Source organism: Megalops cyprinoides, chromosome 1, assembly GCF_013368585.1.
Source record: "Megalops cyprinoides isolate fMegCyp1 chromosome 1, fMegCyp1.pri, whole genome shotgun sequence".
In the NCBI taxonomy this organism is placed as follows: Eukaryota; Metazoa; Chordata; class Actinopteri; order Elopiformes; family Megalopidae; genus Megalops; species Megalops cyprinoides.
The window spans coordinates 36918603-36937163 of record NC_050583.1 but is presented as its reverse complement, the minus strand read 5'-3'; the positions used below and the strand labels follow the sequence as shown (position 1 = coordinate 36937163).

At 41.2% G+C, this 18561-nt stretch overlaps 3 protein-coding genes across 6 annotated transcripts; 2 read left to right on the top strand and 1 right to left on the bottom strand.

Annotated features, from left to right (window-relative positions):
- The first annotated feature begins 396 nt into the window (after positions 1–396).
- Positions 397–3235, top strand: LOC118789713 (putative nuclease HARBI1). Its single transcript, XM_036546275.1, has 4 exons — positions 397–458; positions 1452–1731; positions 2093–2333; positions 2483–3235. The coding sequence occupies exons 2-4, from the start codon at positions 1459–1461 to the stop codon at positions 3190–3192; spliced, it is 1224 nt and encodes a 407-aa protein (XP_036402168.1). The 5' UTR covers positions 397–458; positions 1452–1458; the 3' UTR covers positions 3193–3235.
- A 589-nt stretch (positions 3236–3824) lies between these two features.
- Positions 3825–5306, bottom strand: LOC118789916. The gene is made up of 2 exons (XM_036546657.1): positions 5093–5306; positions 3825–4668 (listed from the first exon to the last, which is right to left on the bottom strand). The coding sequence occupies exons 1-2, from the start codon at positions 5160–5162 to the stop codon at positions 4064–4066; spliced, it is 675 nt and encodes a 224-aa protein (XP_036402550.1). The 5' UTR covers positions 5163–5306; the 3' UTR covers positions 3825–4063.
- Positions 5307–9269: 3963 nt separating this feature from the next.
- LOC118789656 (transforming growth factor beta-1-induced transcript 1 protein-like) lies at positions 9270–18529 on the top strand. Of its 4 annotated transcripts, none has more exons than XM_036546166.1 (12): positions 9270–9507; positions 11851–11901; positions 12308–12477; positions 13071–13132; positions 13506–13642; positions 13942–14068; positions 14264–14348; positions 14938–15123; positions 16283–16456; positions 16666–16747; positions 17083–17231; positions 17455–18529. In XM_036546166.1, the coding sequence occupies exons 1-12, from the start codon at positions 9495–9497 to the stop codon at positions 17719–17721; spliced, it is 1503 nt and encodes a 500-aa protein (XP_036402059.1). In that variant the 5' UTR covers positions 9270–9494; the 3' UTR covers positions 17722–18529. The 4 variants fall into 4 exon arrangements, with proteins under 4 accessions (XP_036402059.1, XP_036402051.1, XP_036402074.1 ...); XM_036546158.1 differs by having other exon boundaries at positions 12308–12492; XM_036546181.1 differs by lacking the exon at positions 11851–11901.
- Positions 18530–18561: the final 32 nt, after the last annotated feature.

Sequence of the window (18561 nt, the reverse complement as noted above, 5' to 3'; positions counted from 1 at the left end):
ACATCTTTGCTCTGTGAAAGATTAAAATAAGCATTTCTAAATAGAACGGTTCATCTAATTCTTACATCTCCCATAATGTCTTGATTTTTGTTAGGTGCCGTGAAAATAAATAATGGAACGAAAAATAAATGAAAATACATAAACTTGGATTATCGCGTAAATGTAAATCGGATTACGTAATGCGCGAAGTTTTCAAACCAGACACATCAGATGTGAGTCTGGAATCCGGTGTGTTGCAATTACCTTGTTCACCCTCCAATACAGTGGGTGACAGGAGCGGGCCTTTGTGGCGTTGTACCATTCATTTGAAGAAAAAAGAATAACCTTACACCCGGAAGGAGTGTGGTTGTCGTTCCGTGTCATGTAGCTCATGAAAAAATAAATTTACCCTGAATCTTTAAAAGTATACATTTTCCTTGCTAACTACCTCCTTCGCTGAGCCTACGCTGGCTGAACAGGTAACTATGACTTTAAATAATTAATACAGATGACAGCCGACGAAGGAAGCAGCCAACTAGCCAGCCAGCCCAATTGTTATTGCTGCAAGCTTGCTAAGCAATTGTTATTGCTAGGTAGCTAGGATAGCTGTCTATCGGGACTTGCAAGCTTACTCCCCAATGTTCCGAAGCTAGCTACGTACTTAGCGGCTTGTAGAATACCTACCTTGCTGGATTGCCATTGGATGCTTCAATTTAGACTATTTCACTGGCCACTTGGGTAATAAATCTCAGATTTAGGAGTAGATATATAACATAAATTGGATGAAGTCATGTATTAAACGTTACATGCATCATTTCACCTCCAACCATGCATAAACATATTTATTGTAGATAACTCAGCCATGTAAAATCCAGATAAGAATTGAATTAACTTTCAGTTGCCAGATTTATAAAGATAAGTTTGAATAAAACAGTGTATGCCATGGGTTTTATGCAGGAATATTTATCTGTGCTGTAGGACTTTTTTGGCATTAGAAAAAAAAATATATAAAAATATATATATTTTACTGCAAGACATGGTATGTGATAAGGATGGAAACTGGATACCGTATTTGAATTGTTATTGCTGTTATTGCGGGCGGCAGTGTAGCATAGTGGTTAAGGAGCAGGACTCGTAACTGAAAGGTTGCCGGTTCAATCCCCTTGGGCAAGGTACTTAACCCATAGTTGCATCAGTAAATATCCGGCTGTATAAATGGATAACATTGTAAAGAACTGTAACCTATGTAAGTCGCTTTGGATAAAAGCATCTGCTAAATGAATAAATATAAATGTAAATTGCTAACATAAATACAGTTTGATGAGTATGCAGGTGATAACCACAAATACAAGTTTTCCTTTTTCATTTAGGACATACTCTAAGGGGAAACCAAAATATATATGTGCAGAGGAAAGAAAATTAAAAAAAAAGATTTAACGTGCATGTGAATCTAACTTTCTCCCTCTCTACAGACCAGTGATGTACAACAGTGCTTGTGTGGTTTCAGCCGGCCGGGCTGTGCTTGATCTCATACAGTCAGACTGGGAGCCTCTGTCTCACCGAGAACTTGAGCAGCGCCTGGATCATGCTGTTGAGGAAATCCTTGAAACTGATCTGATGGAGAAAGCACGAGCCCTGGTTGGGCCAACTTGTCAACAGCAGCCTGAACAGTCTCAACAGCTAGAAAATGCAGAGCCACCAGAAGAGTCACAACTGTCAATTGAACCAGGGAATGAGAATGAAACTATTCGGGTATGTGCTTTGCTGGTGAACTACATTTAGTGGACTTTACAACTAGTGGACATTAGGTAGCTAGCGAGTCCAGTGGATCTTATAAGGTAAAAGCAACAATGTCCCAATGTTTTCATTTTTAGAAACAGTGCGAGTAATATATAAAATTGTGAATTAGTGCAATTGTAGTATTATCCTCTTCGTCCAGTGTTGATCATTGTAGTCAACAAAAATCCCCTTATTTTTTCCCCTGTTCATTTGTATGGTGCTAATGCCACTTTTGGACTATTTAATTTGTACTCATAAATTTTCTCCTCTGTTTAATGTTAATGTGATGCTGAATCCATTCAGTTTGCAAGTAACTCCTGTTTTCAATTTTCAGTACATCAAAGACCTTCTCCAAAACTCGGACTCCGGTTACAGTAGGAGTCGACGACCAGGCCGGCCTCGCCTTTCTCTCAACCACACTGTACTCCTTTCCCTTGCTCTTCTCTCCAGTCGCCTCAGCTATCGATCAGTGTCTGCCCGTTTTCGTGTTGAGAAAGGGAACATTCACCGCATCTTCTTCTCTTTTTGTGAACGAGTGAATGCACTGGAAAACCAGCACATCAGATGGCCAACTGGTAGGTGTTGGGAGGATTATGGTTGTGACTGCACCTTTTATTTACAAACTGTTGAAAAGATTTCAGTTATTTTGCAACATGTAAAAGAATGGTAGTATTTGCAAACCATTATAAATTAGTCTTTTTTCTGCCTTCCCTTCTGTTCATAGGTCAAGATGCAGAGGAGAATCTGAAAGCCTTTTCGGGCTTGCTCGGAAGAAAGGGTCTCCCTAGGGTTTTTGGAATCTTGGGCTGCACTCGCATACCTCTCCGGGGACCAGGAAAACAAGAGATAGAGGGAGGGGGCATGGAAGAAAGAATTTTGGAAAAAGAAGTCCACCCTGACTCTTGGCTGAATTTGGAGTTAGCATGTGACAGCCAGGGCAAGTTCATTCATTGCAGGATCAGTAAGGGCACAGATACTGACAAAGCCTGTGATCTGAGAGAGAGACTCAAGTGTCAACCTGAAATGTTGCCCCAGGATTCTTACTTGATAGCCAGGGTGGGTTACCCACTCTCTGGTCAAATACTTACTCCGTATCCTACAAGTACTTGCCCTAAGGAGAAACTTTATAATCAGTGCCTTGAAGCCCATTTGGATGTGTTGGACCATGCTGCAGCTGAACTCAAAGCTCGGTTCCAAAGGCTTAGGTATCTGGACATGGTTAATTTTGAGAGGGCAAAGGCTGTGGTGTTGACTGCCTGCATACTGCATAACATGTTCTTGGCAGTGGGAGACAGATTTCCTTCAAAAGATCAACGAGAGACAGTGGAGGCAGAGGAGGAAGGAGAGAAAGAGGAGGAGGGGGAGAGAAAGCGGGAGGCCATTGCAGATTTACTGTACAGACAAATGGACAAAGAAGATGATGTGGAGCCGTGATGTGAAGAAGTACAGCTCAGAGAAATGGGGTTTCAGTACACTTTAAAAGACAGATGGAACATTTTTTTTATTGTGACAAATATGGACAAGATAAAGCTTGTTCAATGCAGTTTTCCTTAAGTTTTATTGAAAGAAAAGACAAAAAAACAATTGTTTTTGCAGTTCCAATGTATATCTGAGTGTCACCTTCTTTAAAACAAATCCAGTTAGGTGTACTACTATAGTAAGAATAAATATACTCTTACAAGTATTTTGCATGTTTTTTTTGTTTGTTTGTTCTGTTAGTTGCCTTTATGTATATTCTGTTTCTACATGCCTGTCTAACCCTGTCATTTGTTTTCTTTTTGTTTTTTTTTTTAGTTAAATATAAGATCTGCTAAATGATTAGACCCCTGTTTTTGATCAATTTCTTGGAAAACGCCAGACGCTAATTTGGCCATATGGTATGTTATCAGTTACTGTCCAGAGTACCAAAACATTACTCATTGAATGCATTTTCTTGAAAAAGTGATTTGATTACAACTAATTTTATTTTAAACATACAACTAATGTTTAAAATAAAAATACATTTCTCAACATGAATTTAAAGGCAATAATTGTAATAATAATAAAAAACACCATTTTGGAGGGCTAGCCAACTTTAAATCTCTGGATACCCAAGAAGCTACCCACAACATTTCATACCACAAGGTTTCTTTTTGAAGGCAGCAGTAATTTTACCCACAAACAACACTTGTATTTACACACCTTCAAAACTACTGATTATGTTCATCTGTTGTGATAACTCTATTTATATCAGTGAGTTAAGTGTACCACAGCGCTCAAAGGTACGGTACTGAGGTTTAGGCAGGGGAATACCCTGCATGCTAGCCTACCCGCTGTTTTCTGTTGCTGACTGGGAGCTGCGGTCCTCAGCCAGGCTGGAGATGGCTCTGGCCAGGTTATTAATAGCCTCGATTTTTCTCTCCTCCAGAGCTTTCTGTTGCACCCAGAGGTCCATCTTTCTCTCCTGCAGCTCTAAGTACAACTGAAGCACATCCTGGGGAGGGCGAGAGGAGAGGGGGGCAGGAGGCAAAGGGGGAGTAGGAAGAATTGGAGTATATTTTTTACTTGCTATGAGTGTGGCTAATTTACTTCCATTCAGTTTCCCCCTTCTCTGTTCCTCTAGCTCGTCGCTGCTTTTACCCAGAACGTCATGCATGGCCTGAAAAAACTCCCAATGAACAATATGATTCCCCAGTCTTTTGGCTCTTTCCGCGTTCTTCCTGTAAGTTGACAGCATATTTCTCCATTTGCTGTCACATTCGTGGGACTTGACAGAAACGTCTTCCCCCGACTCCCGTAGTCTAGCTGTCACCCTCTCGGCCACCGTCGCCCAAAGTTTCTTCATTTTGCAAACTGGCCGATTGAAGTCGGCATCCATGGATAAACGAGTGCGTAGTAGTAGCCATGTGGCCTGTTGGGTCCAGACGAATTCTGAAAAGGGATGTGGGTGGGTGGATGGAGACAGTTTAGACAAGACGCAGGGTTAGCTCATTTAAAACAATGAGCATTTATTCCAACATTAACACTTCCATTGAGTACATGCTAGTGTTGCCAAAAAAGCAACCTCTGTTGGCTAGTTAGTGGGCCTTACTTCTCTGTTCTACTGCAAGTAATTGAGCATGCCAGGTTGCGAATCTGAGAGTTTGCCAACTTCACAACGCTACAGCCAATAAAACAAGCTATTTTGCAGCAGCTATTCTCACAAAACTCAAATTTCTACAAGACGTGGTCAGGAATCCAATGGCAATGTGGAATCGGAGTCTTCAGTTCAACTCGCTGGATATAGCTTGAGACAACTCGCTGCTTTCGTTTAGCAAGCAAGACGATAACATAGGCTAGCTAACTAGTTAGCTACCTTTTTTCGACTTCTCTGTGTGAGTCCCAGCCGGTGGAATTTCTATGTCCGTTTCACTTTCTGTTGCCATCGATCCAGTACTTGCCAGAAATAATAAAGTAGATCCTGATCGTTTACGCTTTGATTAAAAAATATTGTGGCACCGTTGAATTTTTTCCTACATCAACTCAAACGATGATTATAACAACAACGGTACGCGTAGCTCCCTGGGTGTTGTACGGAAGTCACGAAAGAGTACATGCAGCCATCTCATGGGTAATGTAGTTTTTCTTTTGAAACGGACGCTCGTGTTCAACGGTATGTCAACATACGGTTCCAACGCCCTTTAGTTAGATGTACACGAAAGTAGAATGGATTGTTTTCAATGGGAAATGCCATTTTATTGTAATGCGAACAACTTACAATTATTCAGTTATACTGATCCGAAACTACAAGTAACAGTGTCAGTAAGTGAGTAATATAAGCGTGACCTCTCCCTCACGTCCTCAGACATTCTCACCCATTTCTCTCATGTTTCAGTTGCCGCTTTCCTGCTTGGTGGGTTTCATTAACATACGGTGCCAGCGGCCTACATTATACCCTTATATTGAGAGAACAACAAACAAAATCGACGGAAAGGACATTATAAAAGAAATACAATTGACTAATATTTGAAAACCTGAAAACCGACATAGGTTTATTAATTGTTAGAGGATCCCATTTACCAAGCCCATATGACTTTTATTTATTTATTTTGCACCCTGCTCAATAAGGTCTAAAATTAACCATTTCTGGCAGGGAAGGAGTTGATAATAGAATACAATTCCCAACAGCAATACAAAGGTCTGTGTCAAGCCACGACCCACCCTTGTCGTCATTTGATTTGTATGCTAATAGATGTAGTTTTGATTCTCCTTGCTTGAGATGTCAGTCAACAACAAAAACATGAGGACACTGGAAGAAGTTCATGCAGAGACTTTGACTACTTTGTTGACTGTTTTCCAACTACGATGTGAAAATATACATGACAGAAATGCAGATAAAAACACTGAAGCCAGCAATAAAGCCCCCTTTCATTTGCCACCCAATATGCCTTTTTGCAGGCATCAGCTCATACTTTCTCAGAAGAACTGGACAATGGGAAAGAGTAGTATTGCTGACATTACATGGGAGTGAAAAATATATATGTTGGGATTTGTCAATAGATGTTCAGGAGCCCTTGCTGACTCAGTGTCTGGCTGTAATATCTAAAGCTCAGACTTAAATGTGGTAAAAAGAGATGCAGAAACAGAGATATGGTGATGAGAAGTGATGGGAACAGATAGATGAGTGCCAGTTCTGTTATTGTGCACTATAAATCACATGGTGGCTTGCAATGTCTGCTAGAGCTACCTCTTAGAACTCTGGCAACCCGCTGCATGGACAATCAAACAGGAGAAACGAGTGAAAATGGTGAGGCACAGGGGTGCAGGACGGTGTAGATAGAAAGGGTATTGGGTGGGGAGCATTTGTCCATTAGTGGGGAAGAATGTTTTGACTACATTTTTACTAGATATGCTAACTAGGAAGGATCCCCCCTTTGGGTGAGTAAAAAATCCGGTGCCAACCAAACAATTTAGGTCCAGTTCCCAGAGTCTGGACTGGTCAGAAAGAAATGATATCAATGAGGTGAAGTTTATGAAGAGTGTTGCTTTGAAGAAAGTTCAGAACCAAGCTGTTTTAGCCCTGAGAAACCTTCCTGTTGACCCAGATAATTCTGCCATCCATGCTGCCAGTACATTTGAGTATCTGTCATTAGCTTGACAATTAACTGTATTAAGCAAACTACTGCATATTTTACTATGAATCACAACAGTGTAAACACTTATCCATTATTTACAGGTGGTGTCCAACTTCTCCTCCTCTTTTTCTTACACTCTCTTCCATCTCCTCTGTTTCTCACCACCCCTCTTACCTCTGAAGAATTTTAGTGTGCCCAATTAGCTAGCCCTTTGCTACCTCTGAGATGCTTCTTCTATTTGCCTTTCCCTGCTGTTCACTTAGCATGAGGCAGGCCTCTCTCAAGGTCCTACATGAACATTTGACTAGGATCTGTTGCTGAGAGTTTGTGAGGGAAGTATCAAGATCAGAGATACTTGCTCAATTTGGGGCCCTGGCTCTAAGACAGAGTACTCAACCACTTAGACAAATCTGACAACATTGGCTAATCTATGTTCCCAAGCGTATATTCTTCGTATGGTTGGATCCTAAGGCATAATTTCAAATGTTTTTGTGAAGGGGTATCCCCAAAAGTCTTCGATGGTTCTCAAAGCTCTCTGTTTATATTGCAAGATAGCAGTGAATGAGCCAAAGTCAAAGAGGGTGCTGGTTTAGAGGTATTGATTGGAATCCTTAGAGTCTGTCAGCACAGCCCCCTTGCTCGATGGGCTGTTTTGGCCTTAATTTATGACAAATTAGCACAGGAGCATCTCCAAGGAGCTGGATTGGTGTAAATTCTGGATGCCAGGATGGTTGAGCTGACTAAAAGTGAAAAACCAGCTATTGGAGACATGGACTTGTCCCTTTGCTCCTCTTCCTCTTCAGAAATCATCAGTTCCTGTTTTGATTCTTTTGACTTTCCACCTCAGGTGAATAGGAAGGAGAAATCAGGGAAAGAGCAGGGCCAAGGGTCATCAAGCCTTCTTAGCTTAAGGTAGATAGGTTAAATTGAAATTTTAAGTTTGCAGAGCAAAATAAATGATTGAGATATGAGTGGGGAGGACAAAAGCAAAAAAAAAAAAGACTGGAGAAGGGATGAGGAAAGAATTTTGAAAAACTGAATGCATATCCAATAGGTAATTATTCTTTTAAATCAGTCACTAATCTTTAAAAAAAACCCTGTTACTCAGCTCTCTCCTCCTGGGGGTAGAGAAGGAGACTGCTCTCTTCCCTCCCCTTCTCCCACTACTTATCTTTCTGATGGGATTTCTTCTTGTCTGTCCCTCAGCCTCTGTATCTCAAATTCTTACTGCCCCTCTCCTTCCCTTAACACATGCTACATACAAGCCCATCCTCCGCTCTCCATCTACCTCTCCCTTTGCTCCTTTTGCTCTGTTCCACTCCTTCAGTCACTATAATACAATACTACTCTTACTAAACTGATCTTCAATATCTCTGCTGATCTGTATTACCTCACTAAACATCTGGGCCATAATGGCAGGTTTCTATATGTTGCGCCACTTGAGCTGCAGTCCTAACTGTCTACAGGGTCTGAATTGGCTCCATGGCTCCCATCCGGTACCATCTTTGATAACTACAGGTTGTACCGTGACTTGTCTCTGCCACTAGTAAACAGGTCTGTCATCAAATAGTCTGTCATTGTATTGTTCCAATTTAGGGTAGTGCCCTCATCCAGTGATGAAGTAGTCTTACCATCTCTGTGTAACTGCAGTGCTTATTTAATAGGCAATAACTGTTTCTCTTCTCTTGGAGGAAGATTTTAAATTTCTCCTGTCATTAATCTATAACTAGTAAACAGCTGTATCTTTGTGATCTAATGACTGTATGTTTGTGTAATTGTTACATACATCCGCACATCATTTAAAAGGACTCCTTCCCAGTATCTGCCTGTCAGTTGATCCTCTTATAAGTATAGCACACACTGTCTTTGAGTGACGTTACCACCCACACTGTTTCTTACTATTATTATTTTATTTTTAGAATGCCATCTAGAATATTTTATGTCTCTAAACCTCTGTAACTGGTTTTGATACATTTGAGTCTGTAGGCTATAGTACTGGCCTGATGTTCAGGAGGCTACATCAGGAAGTTAAGACTTTGTTAGGGTTTAAAAAGCTGTACACCAATTAGTTACATTTATAAACACGGTATATTTCCTTTCATCTATTTTCTCTTCATAATATTCGAATTAATATTATGTAGGGTCTTCAGTAATGTAGGCCTATTTATTCTAGTGCGCCACGTGGTAAGGACTTACTGTAAATCGTGCACAACTTTGTAGGTTCATCACACATGTCCGAGTTCGGTGTTCGCCGCAAATCCTCAATTTTCTATCCCAAATATGGTCTAGGAATGTACGTAGTGACGTCATCTCCCTGGGAAGCGAAGAAGGACGGAGAGGGAGGGGGAGTAACCGCAGTTATTCTACTACGCCTTCTCCGGTCTGTGGTACTGATTGACATTGTACAGAGAGGGAGAAGGGATCGTAGAGGAAAAGGAAAGAATACGCCCTTTTTATATCCCTACTTGGCGGATAGCGCAAGCGATGTGAAACTTCCTCAGTTACAACGCTGTCAGACGCTGTTTTCTTAGATGATCAAAGGAGAATTATCAGCCTAACCATAATAAAAAGAAATCTGGGGATTAATGTTATTATACGTCTTTTACCACATCAAGACGAATAAGCTTTAATTCGAAGAAAACAATGGAAGACTTAGGTATGTATAATACACTATCTGCCATGTTGTACTATCCTTTGAAACTATGTATTCTCCCGCAAGTTAACGGTCCCTTTTCTTGGCAGGGAGTGGGAAAGGGAGGGGTGGAGTAGTCGTGGGATGAAAAAAGATGCATTTTGCCTTTCGAAGAAAAGTAATCTTTCTTATAGTAATTTAAGAACACCTAATACGCCACCATGTTAAATAAACTAAAACTAACTTTAAACCCATGGATGTCAAAACTATATTAGTAAGTAACCATTTTGCTTCATGCGGAGAAGAACATGAAGCGGTTGTACTTTGAGCGCTCACAAGAAATAATTATCAGGGCTTGGTCCGTTGCTGATTTCGTATTAAGTGAAGGGTTACAAGTATTTGTTGAAGGGTTTGCCGGTTTACATTGAAGGCTGCAGTATAACTTGAAATTTAACGTTATAAATGACCATTCTGTTGTGTAATAAATTAATTTAGGGCTGTTAATTCTTGTCTGAAAATATTCCAATCAGGGGGAAGTTGATAGGCGAAATAATGAACAAGATAGATAGGTAGACAGGTGTGAGATGAGTTATATTTATATGCGTTGTACGTGTGTGTAGAAAAAAGGATGGGGGTCCTGCATGGGACCCACTTACTCACGTATGACGTTAATACTACCCTTATATCACACTGTTACAAATTTCTTGCAAAATATACTTTTAATGACAAAGAATATCATTCACAGTATCTAGTAACTCATATTCCTTTGGATTTCCCCCAGCACTGTGCTCAGAATGGGAAAGCATATGGGGTACTTGGAAGTATGAGGACTTTTTGATTTTAGTAGGCCTGTCTAGTGGACCGTCTATTCAGTGTTCATAAACCACTAATTCGCTCATGTCTGTGAATTTGGCATTCACAGTTCACTCGACATCATTCACAACAAGTAAAATGTTATGTGTGGAATTATTCAAATAGATTAATCCCAGTATGCCGTTCAGCCTCATCTGAAGTATGTGAATGCTTTCAAGTACAACAGAAAGTGAACTTGACGCTATAGATAGATCCTCTGTTCTGCTGAGAAAGAGAGAAAGAGAGTTCGGTTAGTCATGAAATGGGAAAATGTGACTTTCATTAGTGTTGAAGGCAAAATCTCTTTGTGAGAGTATGTTTAGAGTTAGTGGAGGTAGTTTCCCAGCATTAGCAAATAATCATAAGAAGTATGATTTCTGATGAAACAGGCAGAATGGATGCATTTATGTCTTATTGCTGTTGTTTGCATTTTTACAGACACTGGATTTTAATGTGTGGAGAGCCAAGAACCAAATGAAAAATTGTTAAGCCACCTCTAAATATGGTCATAATTCTCAATGAGAGAATTTCATCTCCTTATATGAGCAGTCCAGTGTGTGTATGTGTGTGTGTGTGTGTGTGTGTGTGTGTGTGTGTGTGTGTGTGTGTGTGTTTATGTGAGTGAATGACTGTTAATGTTTATGGAAACATGAATCATTGTGGGGAGAAATGCCTACTCAAAGAATGTAACTCCACATTAGTTTTACAAACACCATTTTTATCCAGAAAGGGCCTGATTAAAGTAATTTGTATGAAATGAAGCTAGTGTACTGGATACCAATTTTAAGGAAAAGACAACTACTTGCTGTTGCTCAATGCAGAAAGCACACAGCCAAGTCTCATTGAAATATTGAAAAGACCAGTGCAAATATGTTAATAGACCTGTATCCACACAAAAATATGCTATACATTCTCTCTCTCCCCCCCCCCGTTTCTCTCTCTCTCTCACACACACACACACACACACACAGAACTTTAAGACAGACATGCATACATATTTCCTCTAAACATTCCCTGTAATTATGATCACAGTGGAGAGACAGTGACCGACAGTGAGAATGAAACAGGAAGCCTATCAGTAGGCAGACAAACTAGAAGTCCTTCCTTTATGGTCGTAGCATTGGTATGGACAGGCTGCAGTGAACTGATGTAGTTGCAACCGTGCAAAACCATGTGATGATATCAATGCATTGTTTAATTCTGTAATACCATAATTAGGTAGCTTTTATGTCTTGTCATTGTGTGCCTGTGTGTCCCTGTTTGCAATGCAGCATTTTTCCCTGAATCTTATCCTGCTATTTATACATTTGGCTGGACATGTTACTTGTGATTGTTAAACACATCTGCCTATGATGTGATTACAGAGTAAGATGACATTGCATTTGGAGCTGCAATCAGTCAATGTTTGTGCTTTTTTATTAATTGACCTTCCTTGCTATGTCCTCTGCTGCAGTTGGCTGGCTGGCTGTTTGCCTTGCTTGAGAATGGTCACTGTGTCTATCTATCTCTTTATAGGATTGCCTGACCCACCTTACTCCCCTCTCAGTCCTCGTATTGTTGTGTTTGGTACGTAACTGTCAGTGTGTCTGTTTTTCTGTGTAGCTCTACATATGTGGTCCAGTGTCTCATTATGTATGTTTGTGGTATGCGTACCATGTTATAGACGTTTCCTGTGTGACAGTGTTATATGTCTATGCATGTCCAGCTGTCCCTTCATGCATCACTGTGTGTATCCATTCATGTCTTTGTCTGTTGCTGTGCTTATGTACATCTGTCCTTCTGCTTTACTTTGGCAAATGTGCAGTTTCTGTACTTGTGTGTCCTGTGAATTCGAGGTGTTTGAGCTCCCTAGTTTCTCTGTGAGAGTAATTGTAATGAAATATGTACTGGAGCTGTTTTCTCAAATTTCACTCTCTTATCACCCCCCCCCCCCCCCCCCCCTGTCTTTCTGTCTGTCTGTCTTTCTGTATAGATGCACTTCTGGCTGATTTGGAGAACTCCACCTCTCCCCTGGCCAGACGTCCTGTCCTCCTCACCTCTGAACCACCTGCTGCCCCTGGGTCTCTCTCAGATTCAGGCTCCTCTGGCACCCGAGACCCCATCCAGCCACGGCCCCCACCTCCGGCCTACACCCCTCAGCAAGTGAGTGAGGAAATGGTGGGAAACAGGACAATAAGGAGCCATTGTATATTAATTCATTCTTTCCCAGGCCTGATCCTAGGATTACATCATACATGCTGGTTTTCATTTTAGCTGAGTGCTCAATTCTTTAAGGCTGTGTTACTTGTTCATTCAATATTGATCTTTATTTGACATTACTGCATTTAATGTTCTATAAATTCTTTGTGAATGAAATATGCTCTTGGAAATATTTATTCAATGTTTTTGTTAATATCTGCCCCATCTCAACAAATCTGAGACAGTCTCCTCAGCCAAGTGTATTTAGTTAATTTTTCTTTGCCTCATTAGGTCAGGTCAAAAATGTCGTGCAGCCTGTATGTTAGATCATTCTTTTTACTTTACCTTGTTCCAAAGCTTTTTATGCAGTTCCACAGTTGTGTGTGGATGAGCAATGCATATTTCCTGAAAGTGCTGGCTATTACATGGAGAGTTTAAGTGCCTAACAGGCTAACCAATCCACAGAGTTGTTGATATATGATGTACTCTCTGGTTTGTCAGTATATTTGTATCAGCTCCTCTGTGCCTCTTTCTTTTCCCTTTCTCTCTCTGTTTAGACTGTGTCTGCTGCAATGAAGTCCAGTGTTTCTCAGAATCCGGACACTGACAAACTGTACAGGTAACATTAGTGGCAGTGTGTCTTTATCTCAGTGTTTTTCTGTGTTTTTATGGTGGTAGCACTTCTTTCTCCACAAACCTTAAAGGATTCCAGGATCATTTCCTGAAACTAGACAAATGGGAGTTTTCCACTGATGCTCTGGCTGCATTTGTCTTTGTCCTCTGTCTCTCTCTCCATTAGTACATGTTTGGTTCTTTGTTAGATTATGTATCTCACTGTTATTCTTGTATTAACCTTCTCCGTACAGTGCAGTAGTTCGTACTATAGTTTCCAGTCTGTTGACACAGTTTAGCACAGCACAGTATTAAACCTGTTTTACTCCAATGGTGAATACAGTGGTAACATCCTCTCCTCTGCTCTTTCTTTCTCTCAGCACGGTGTGCAAGCCCCGCTCTCCTCGCTCCCCTGACCCTCCCCCAGCCTTCTCCTCCTCTTCTGTTTTAGGGGGTGGCCTTAGTGAGCTGGACCACTTACTACAAGAGCTCAATGCCACCCAGTTTAACATCACAGGTCAGGACTGGGCTGTGTTGGTCTGTATTAGTGTGTGTGTGCAAGCATCTCTTCTGTCTTCTCTTTACATTTTGTCTGTCTATGATCATCTTGCATGCTTGTTTCTGCATTTTATTACTTAATACAGCATGTTGCATGTCTGTACTGTATCACACTGATATGTATTCTGTATCTGTTCTGATATTGTATAATTTATTGTGTGTATGCACTGATATGTCTTTTGTGTATAGTGCAATATTGTGTGTGCCAGTGCATGTTTCTCCATTACAAAGGAATTCCTCTATCCCTCTGTCTTTCAGATGAGATTCTTGCCCAATTCCCCACAAGTAAAAAGGATGAGGGGGAAAAGCTGAAGGAATTCCAGGGCTCTCGGGGTCGTGAGGACACAGGCAAAGACAAGGCAGGATCTCCTACCTCCCCTTCTGGGTACTACAATCTTAGTTCACTTCATATAGAGATTTGTCCTGCAATTTACTCCTTGTCTGAATACTCTCTTGTATTATTGTGTAACTGCGAATGAACATGCTGCGTTTAATGTAACTCTCAGTTTTATTGCTAATACTTTGAATGTTGTGGTCTCCCACTGAGTACTCCTCAGGTAACCTTCTCTCTTTTTCACAGCTCTGTGAAGCCTTCAGCCACCTCTGCTACTCTGGAGTTAGACAAACTCATGGCATCCCTCTCTGACTTCAGAGTCCAGAGCTCTGTGAGTTCCTCTCCCTCTGATTGTCTGTCTCTCCCACAAATGGTTGTTTTCAGCATCCTGCATATGGAAGACTGCTTTTCACTGCCTTTCCCTGTATGCTGTATGTGTCTTTCTTTTCTCCCCATTTGTCTTTTGTTTTTCTCTGTTTAACTTCAGGTTCAGGAGCTATCTAAGCCTTTCACTGCCTCACTCATTCATTCCTTCCTGACTTGTTGGCTATCTCTGTGTGGTGGAGTTCTACTGTCAATCTCCATCACCATGTCATTCAGACTGAAATTCAAATTCAAAATATGCTTGACTGATATGCTCGATTATTTTTGATTAGTTCAGATTAGTTGCGAGTGCAAATATATAAATGCGAAATCTGCAGTGCAGTAATCTCTGTCAGTGTGGCTTTGTCTTTCCCCACTCTGCTCTCCCTCTGACACTCTTGGTAATCTGAATTATGTACTTACATGTCTAATTTTTAAACATTATTACACGAGTAATAGTGATGTATCTCTTAGATTTTCTGTATGTTACTGTTGTAATCTGTTGAAACCCCCGTGTTACTCTGATCTCAACCAGCGTTTGATGCTTGTCTAATTAGCCAGCTCCTCCTGTCAGCCAGCCGGTGGTCACATCTCCACGGCAGCAAGCCCCACCACCACAGGCCTCTTCTGGTGGCTCCTTGGACAGCATGCTAGGACTCCTTCAATCGGACCTCAGTAGGCAGGGAGTCCCCACCTCCTCCAAGGGGAACTGCTCTGCTTGTCAGAAACCAGTAGTGGGACAGGTAGTGAATTGTGGTTGTGTGTCAACAACAGTGGTACGCTGTCCTGGATCAAAGAAGTGTACCATTCAGCTTTATGAAAATGCAGATAACAGATTAATTGAGGTCAGATATATTGAATGTCTTCATGTGGTGATTGCACTCTTGATTGCATACAGCCGTGTAATACGTGGGGTAATATGTCATTGTAGAGAAAAATCAGATTATAAAGAATTTGCAATGAGTGGTTATTTAGATGGTGAGGAATTACTCAAGACTGAAAGCATCTATTGACTATACTATTATCATACTGATTGAGAAGTGCCAATTCAAATTAAGCAGCCTACATCAACTTAAAGATGGGCTCCCCTCTCAGTATATTTCCATCTGAAACAGTGGATAGTCACTGCTTATGCGGTTGTAGTTTTTACCAGCTGACGTGCTCTTGTATTTGCTAAGTACATATTTGCTGGAAATATATTCTAACCATAAATGCTGAAATGACACGATTTCACCTAAAACCAGTCATAATTCATTAACCACACCTTAGGCACAACAGGCACTCTTTAAGTAATATCTATCTCAGATCCAAACCGAAAGGAAGAGAAGCAGGAGATCAAGTTCTCAAACAGCGGCTCAAATGAATTCTGCTTACAATAAACAAATATGCCCCCTAGAGGAAACTGAAGATGGTGTCTAAGTTAGGACACATAAATACAGAATACAGACAGTTTGTATGGTATGCTTTTGTTTTTTTGTGTGTATTATTTCAACAAATAATTGCTGAAGAAACAGAACATACTGAAGGAGTCTTGCATCCATTCAAAACACTGCCCTTTTGGAAACAATTCACCAGTGACATCTGGAGAACAGAGGGCTGTTCAAGGCTCTACCTACCACAAGCCAGCATCTCTCATGGTTTTAGTGAAATAGTTTCCTGCAACAAACCAATAAAGTGTGTGTGCTGGTATGTATTTACCAAAAGATGTAGCTCTTACCAATGCCACCATATGTCATTATAAAAACAGTATTAAATTATGTACCAGTTTAATATTTAAATATCCCTGTAATTTCCAGAGGCTGGTGTGAGATCATGCATCACAGCAACTGTATTGCTGTGTGTGTTTGTGCGTGCATGCTCAGACAAGCTGTATACGATGGATCTCTGTCCACTCTCCTCTAGGTGGTGACTGCCCTGGGTCGAGTGTGGCACCCAGAGCACTTTGTGTGCACCGAGTGTGAGAGCGAGCTTGGAAACCAGAACTTCTTTGAGAAAGATGGCAGACCCTACTGCGAGTCTGACTATTTCTCCCTCTACTCCCCACACTGTGCACACTGCAACAAGCCCATACTCAACGTGAGTCAGTGTGTGTTCATCTGTGTCTATTAGAACATGGTCTCTCTGTATGGTCCTTTAGTATGGAATATGTGTTTTCAAAGCATTTTGGACTCTTTCGTTCAATCCAGTGATTCTGCACAATGCTTTCCTTTCCCTTTATCCACTCATATATGCCCATTTATATTTTTCTAGCGTCATATCCCTTCTGTCTCTTTCTCCCTCTGTAGAAAATGGTCACTGCCCTGGACAAGAATTGGCACCCAGAGTGCTTCTGCTGCGTCAAGTGTGGGCGGGCCTTTGGGGAGGAAGGTGAGAATGTTTCCTGTTAGGGCCATGGAATGCTGACTACTGACTAGCAGACACAAGTTCCATTGTTTTATGCACTGTAGTACACTATCCATACCCATATATAGTGAATAAATATTTAAGCGCCTGTGTATATGTGTGTCTCTGTGCATGTTTATTTATGTTTTCATATTGGCAGAGCTTTTGCCAACTGTAAATACTGTCATGAACATTAAGAAGCCCTTGTTTCTTATTAATGATTAATGACTACTACTGATAATGATGATTCCGTTTGTTGTATTGTGTTTCGTGCTGTGTAGAGCTGATCCAGGCTATTAAATGGGGGCTTCCTTCCCTAGGTTTCCATGACCGTGAGGGACAACAGTACTGTCAGCAGTGCTTCCTTTCCCTGTTTGCCTCCCGCTGCCAAGGGTGCTCTCAGCCAATCCTGGAGAACTACATCTCTGCCCTCAACTCCCTCTGGCACCCACAGTGCTTCGTCTGCAGAGTGAGTCTGTGTGTCTGTGTGCATCAATATATAGGTGTGTGATGGTATTTTTTTTATTAGGTGCACATCCTTGTCCCTCCTTCACACAGCCAGTGTTGATGCATTGTTCATTCACTAAAGTTAACTTTCTCTGCGTCTGCGTATCTGTTTTTCTCAGACACCACCAACTAATCCTACTCCCAGTTATCACAACCTGTTTCTGAACCAGCCCCTTCCATTGCAGGAGTGCTACACACCTTTTGTGAACGGCAGTTTTTTTGAGCATGAAGGCCAGCCGCTGTGCGAGGCGCACTACCATCAGTCCAGGGGCAGCGTGTGCCAGGCTTGCCAGCAGCCCATCCTGGGCCGCTGCGTTACCGCCATGGGCGCCAAGTTCCACCCCCATCACCTGGTCTGCCACTTCTGCCTCAAGCCCCTCAGCAAGGGCTGCTTCAAGGAGCAGGAGAACAAGCCCTACTGCCACACCTGCTTCCTCAAACTCTTTGGCTAAGGAAGGGGTGAGCAAGGTAGCGAGTGTCTGACCGGCTTCCACAAACTTCAACGAGAGGGACAGGAGGATGAGAGATAATTATATCCTTTCTTTGTCAAAATTTCAAGCTGCAGATTGTAGACAGACAGGCAAGTCACAGTCGGATAAGTTTAGACAATAATCAGTGCTAAGGCAGAACAGGTGGGTGGGGCCAGGTACACAACATCAAAAAGGGATATAATGTAATCCTTGGCTAATACTATATGAAAACTACAAGAGTGCCAAATGAGAGAGATTTGGAATACAGAAAATCAGAGAGGGAAATGAATGAAAATGACATTAATGGGCTGATAGGGCAGTACAGTACATCAGAATGCTACAGTGAATGACTGAGGTGGTGGTGGTGGAGTGGAGCATTACTTACCTGAATGACAGTTCTCTGTGTCAACAACCATACAGTATATCTACTCTCCTTCATTCTGTGCCGTTGAGTGTAATGTTAATGCACTGACATATGTCCCCCATATGTCTCTCTTGCTCTCCCTCAGGACAGAAATGTATGAAATATTTTGTAGAACAGAGAATGGAGAGAGAGGGCAGAATGTATGGAATGATTCAAATTGGTATTTCTGAAGTTTATATTGAAGTCATTAGATTTGATTCTGATTATTTGGATGAAGGACCCTTTATGTTTCTTTTATATTTCCTGTTCCTTTTGGGAGTATATATATATATATATGTGCTTTGCATTGCAGTTAAAGCTGTTGATGTCACCAATATTGCTGCATTCATTTTAGATATATATTTTGTTCTTGTTTTTTTAAGTGGATTAAGCCCTGTAAGATTTCCAGATTTATTTAA

What these genes read in the sequence shown, in the direction of transcription:
- LOC118789713 (XM_036546275.1), top strand. Translation starts at nt 1,459, where the DNA reads ATGTACAACAGTGCTTGTGTGGTTTCAGCCGGCCGGGCTGTGCTTGAT. An exon ending in ATGAGAATGAAACTATTCGG is followed by an intron (nt 1,732 to 2,092) that starts GTATGTGCTTTG and finishes TTCAATTTTCAG; the next exon opens with TACATCAAAGACCTTCTCCA. An exon ending in GCACATCAGATGGCCAACTG is followed by an intron (nt 2,334 to 2,482) that starts GTAGGTGTTGGG and finishes TTCTGTTCATAG; the next exon opens with GTCAAGATGCAGAGGAGAAT.
- LOC118789916 (XM_036546657.1), bottom strand. Translation starts at nt 5,162, where the DNA reads ATGGCAACAGAAAGTGAAACGGACATAGAAATTCCACCGGCTGGGACT. An exon ending in CACAGAGAAGTCGAAAAAAG is followed by an intron (nt 4,669 to 5,092) that starts GTAGCTAACTAG and finishes ATCCCTTTTCAG; the next exon opens with AATTCGTCTGGACCCAACAG.
- LOC118789656 (XM_036546158.1), top strand. An exon ending in AGCAAGTGAGTGAGGAAATG is followed by an intron (nt 12,493 to 13,070) that starts GTGGGAAACAGG and finishes CTCTCTGTTTAG; the next exon opens with ACTGTGTCTGCTGCAATGAA. An exon ending in CACAGTGCTTCGTCTGCAGA is followed by an intron (nt 17,232 to 17,454) that starts GTGAGTCTGTGT and finishes CTTCCATTGCAG; the next exon opens with GAGTGCTACACACCTTTTGT.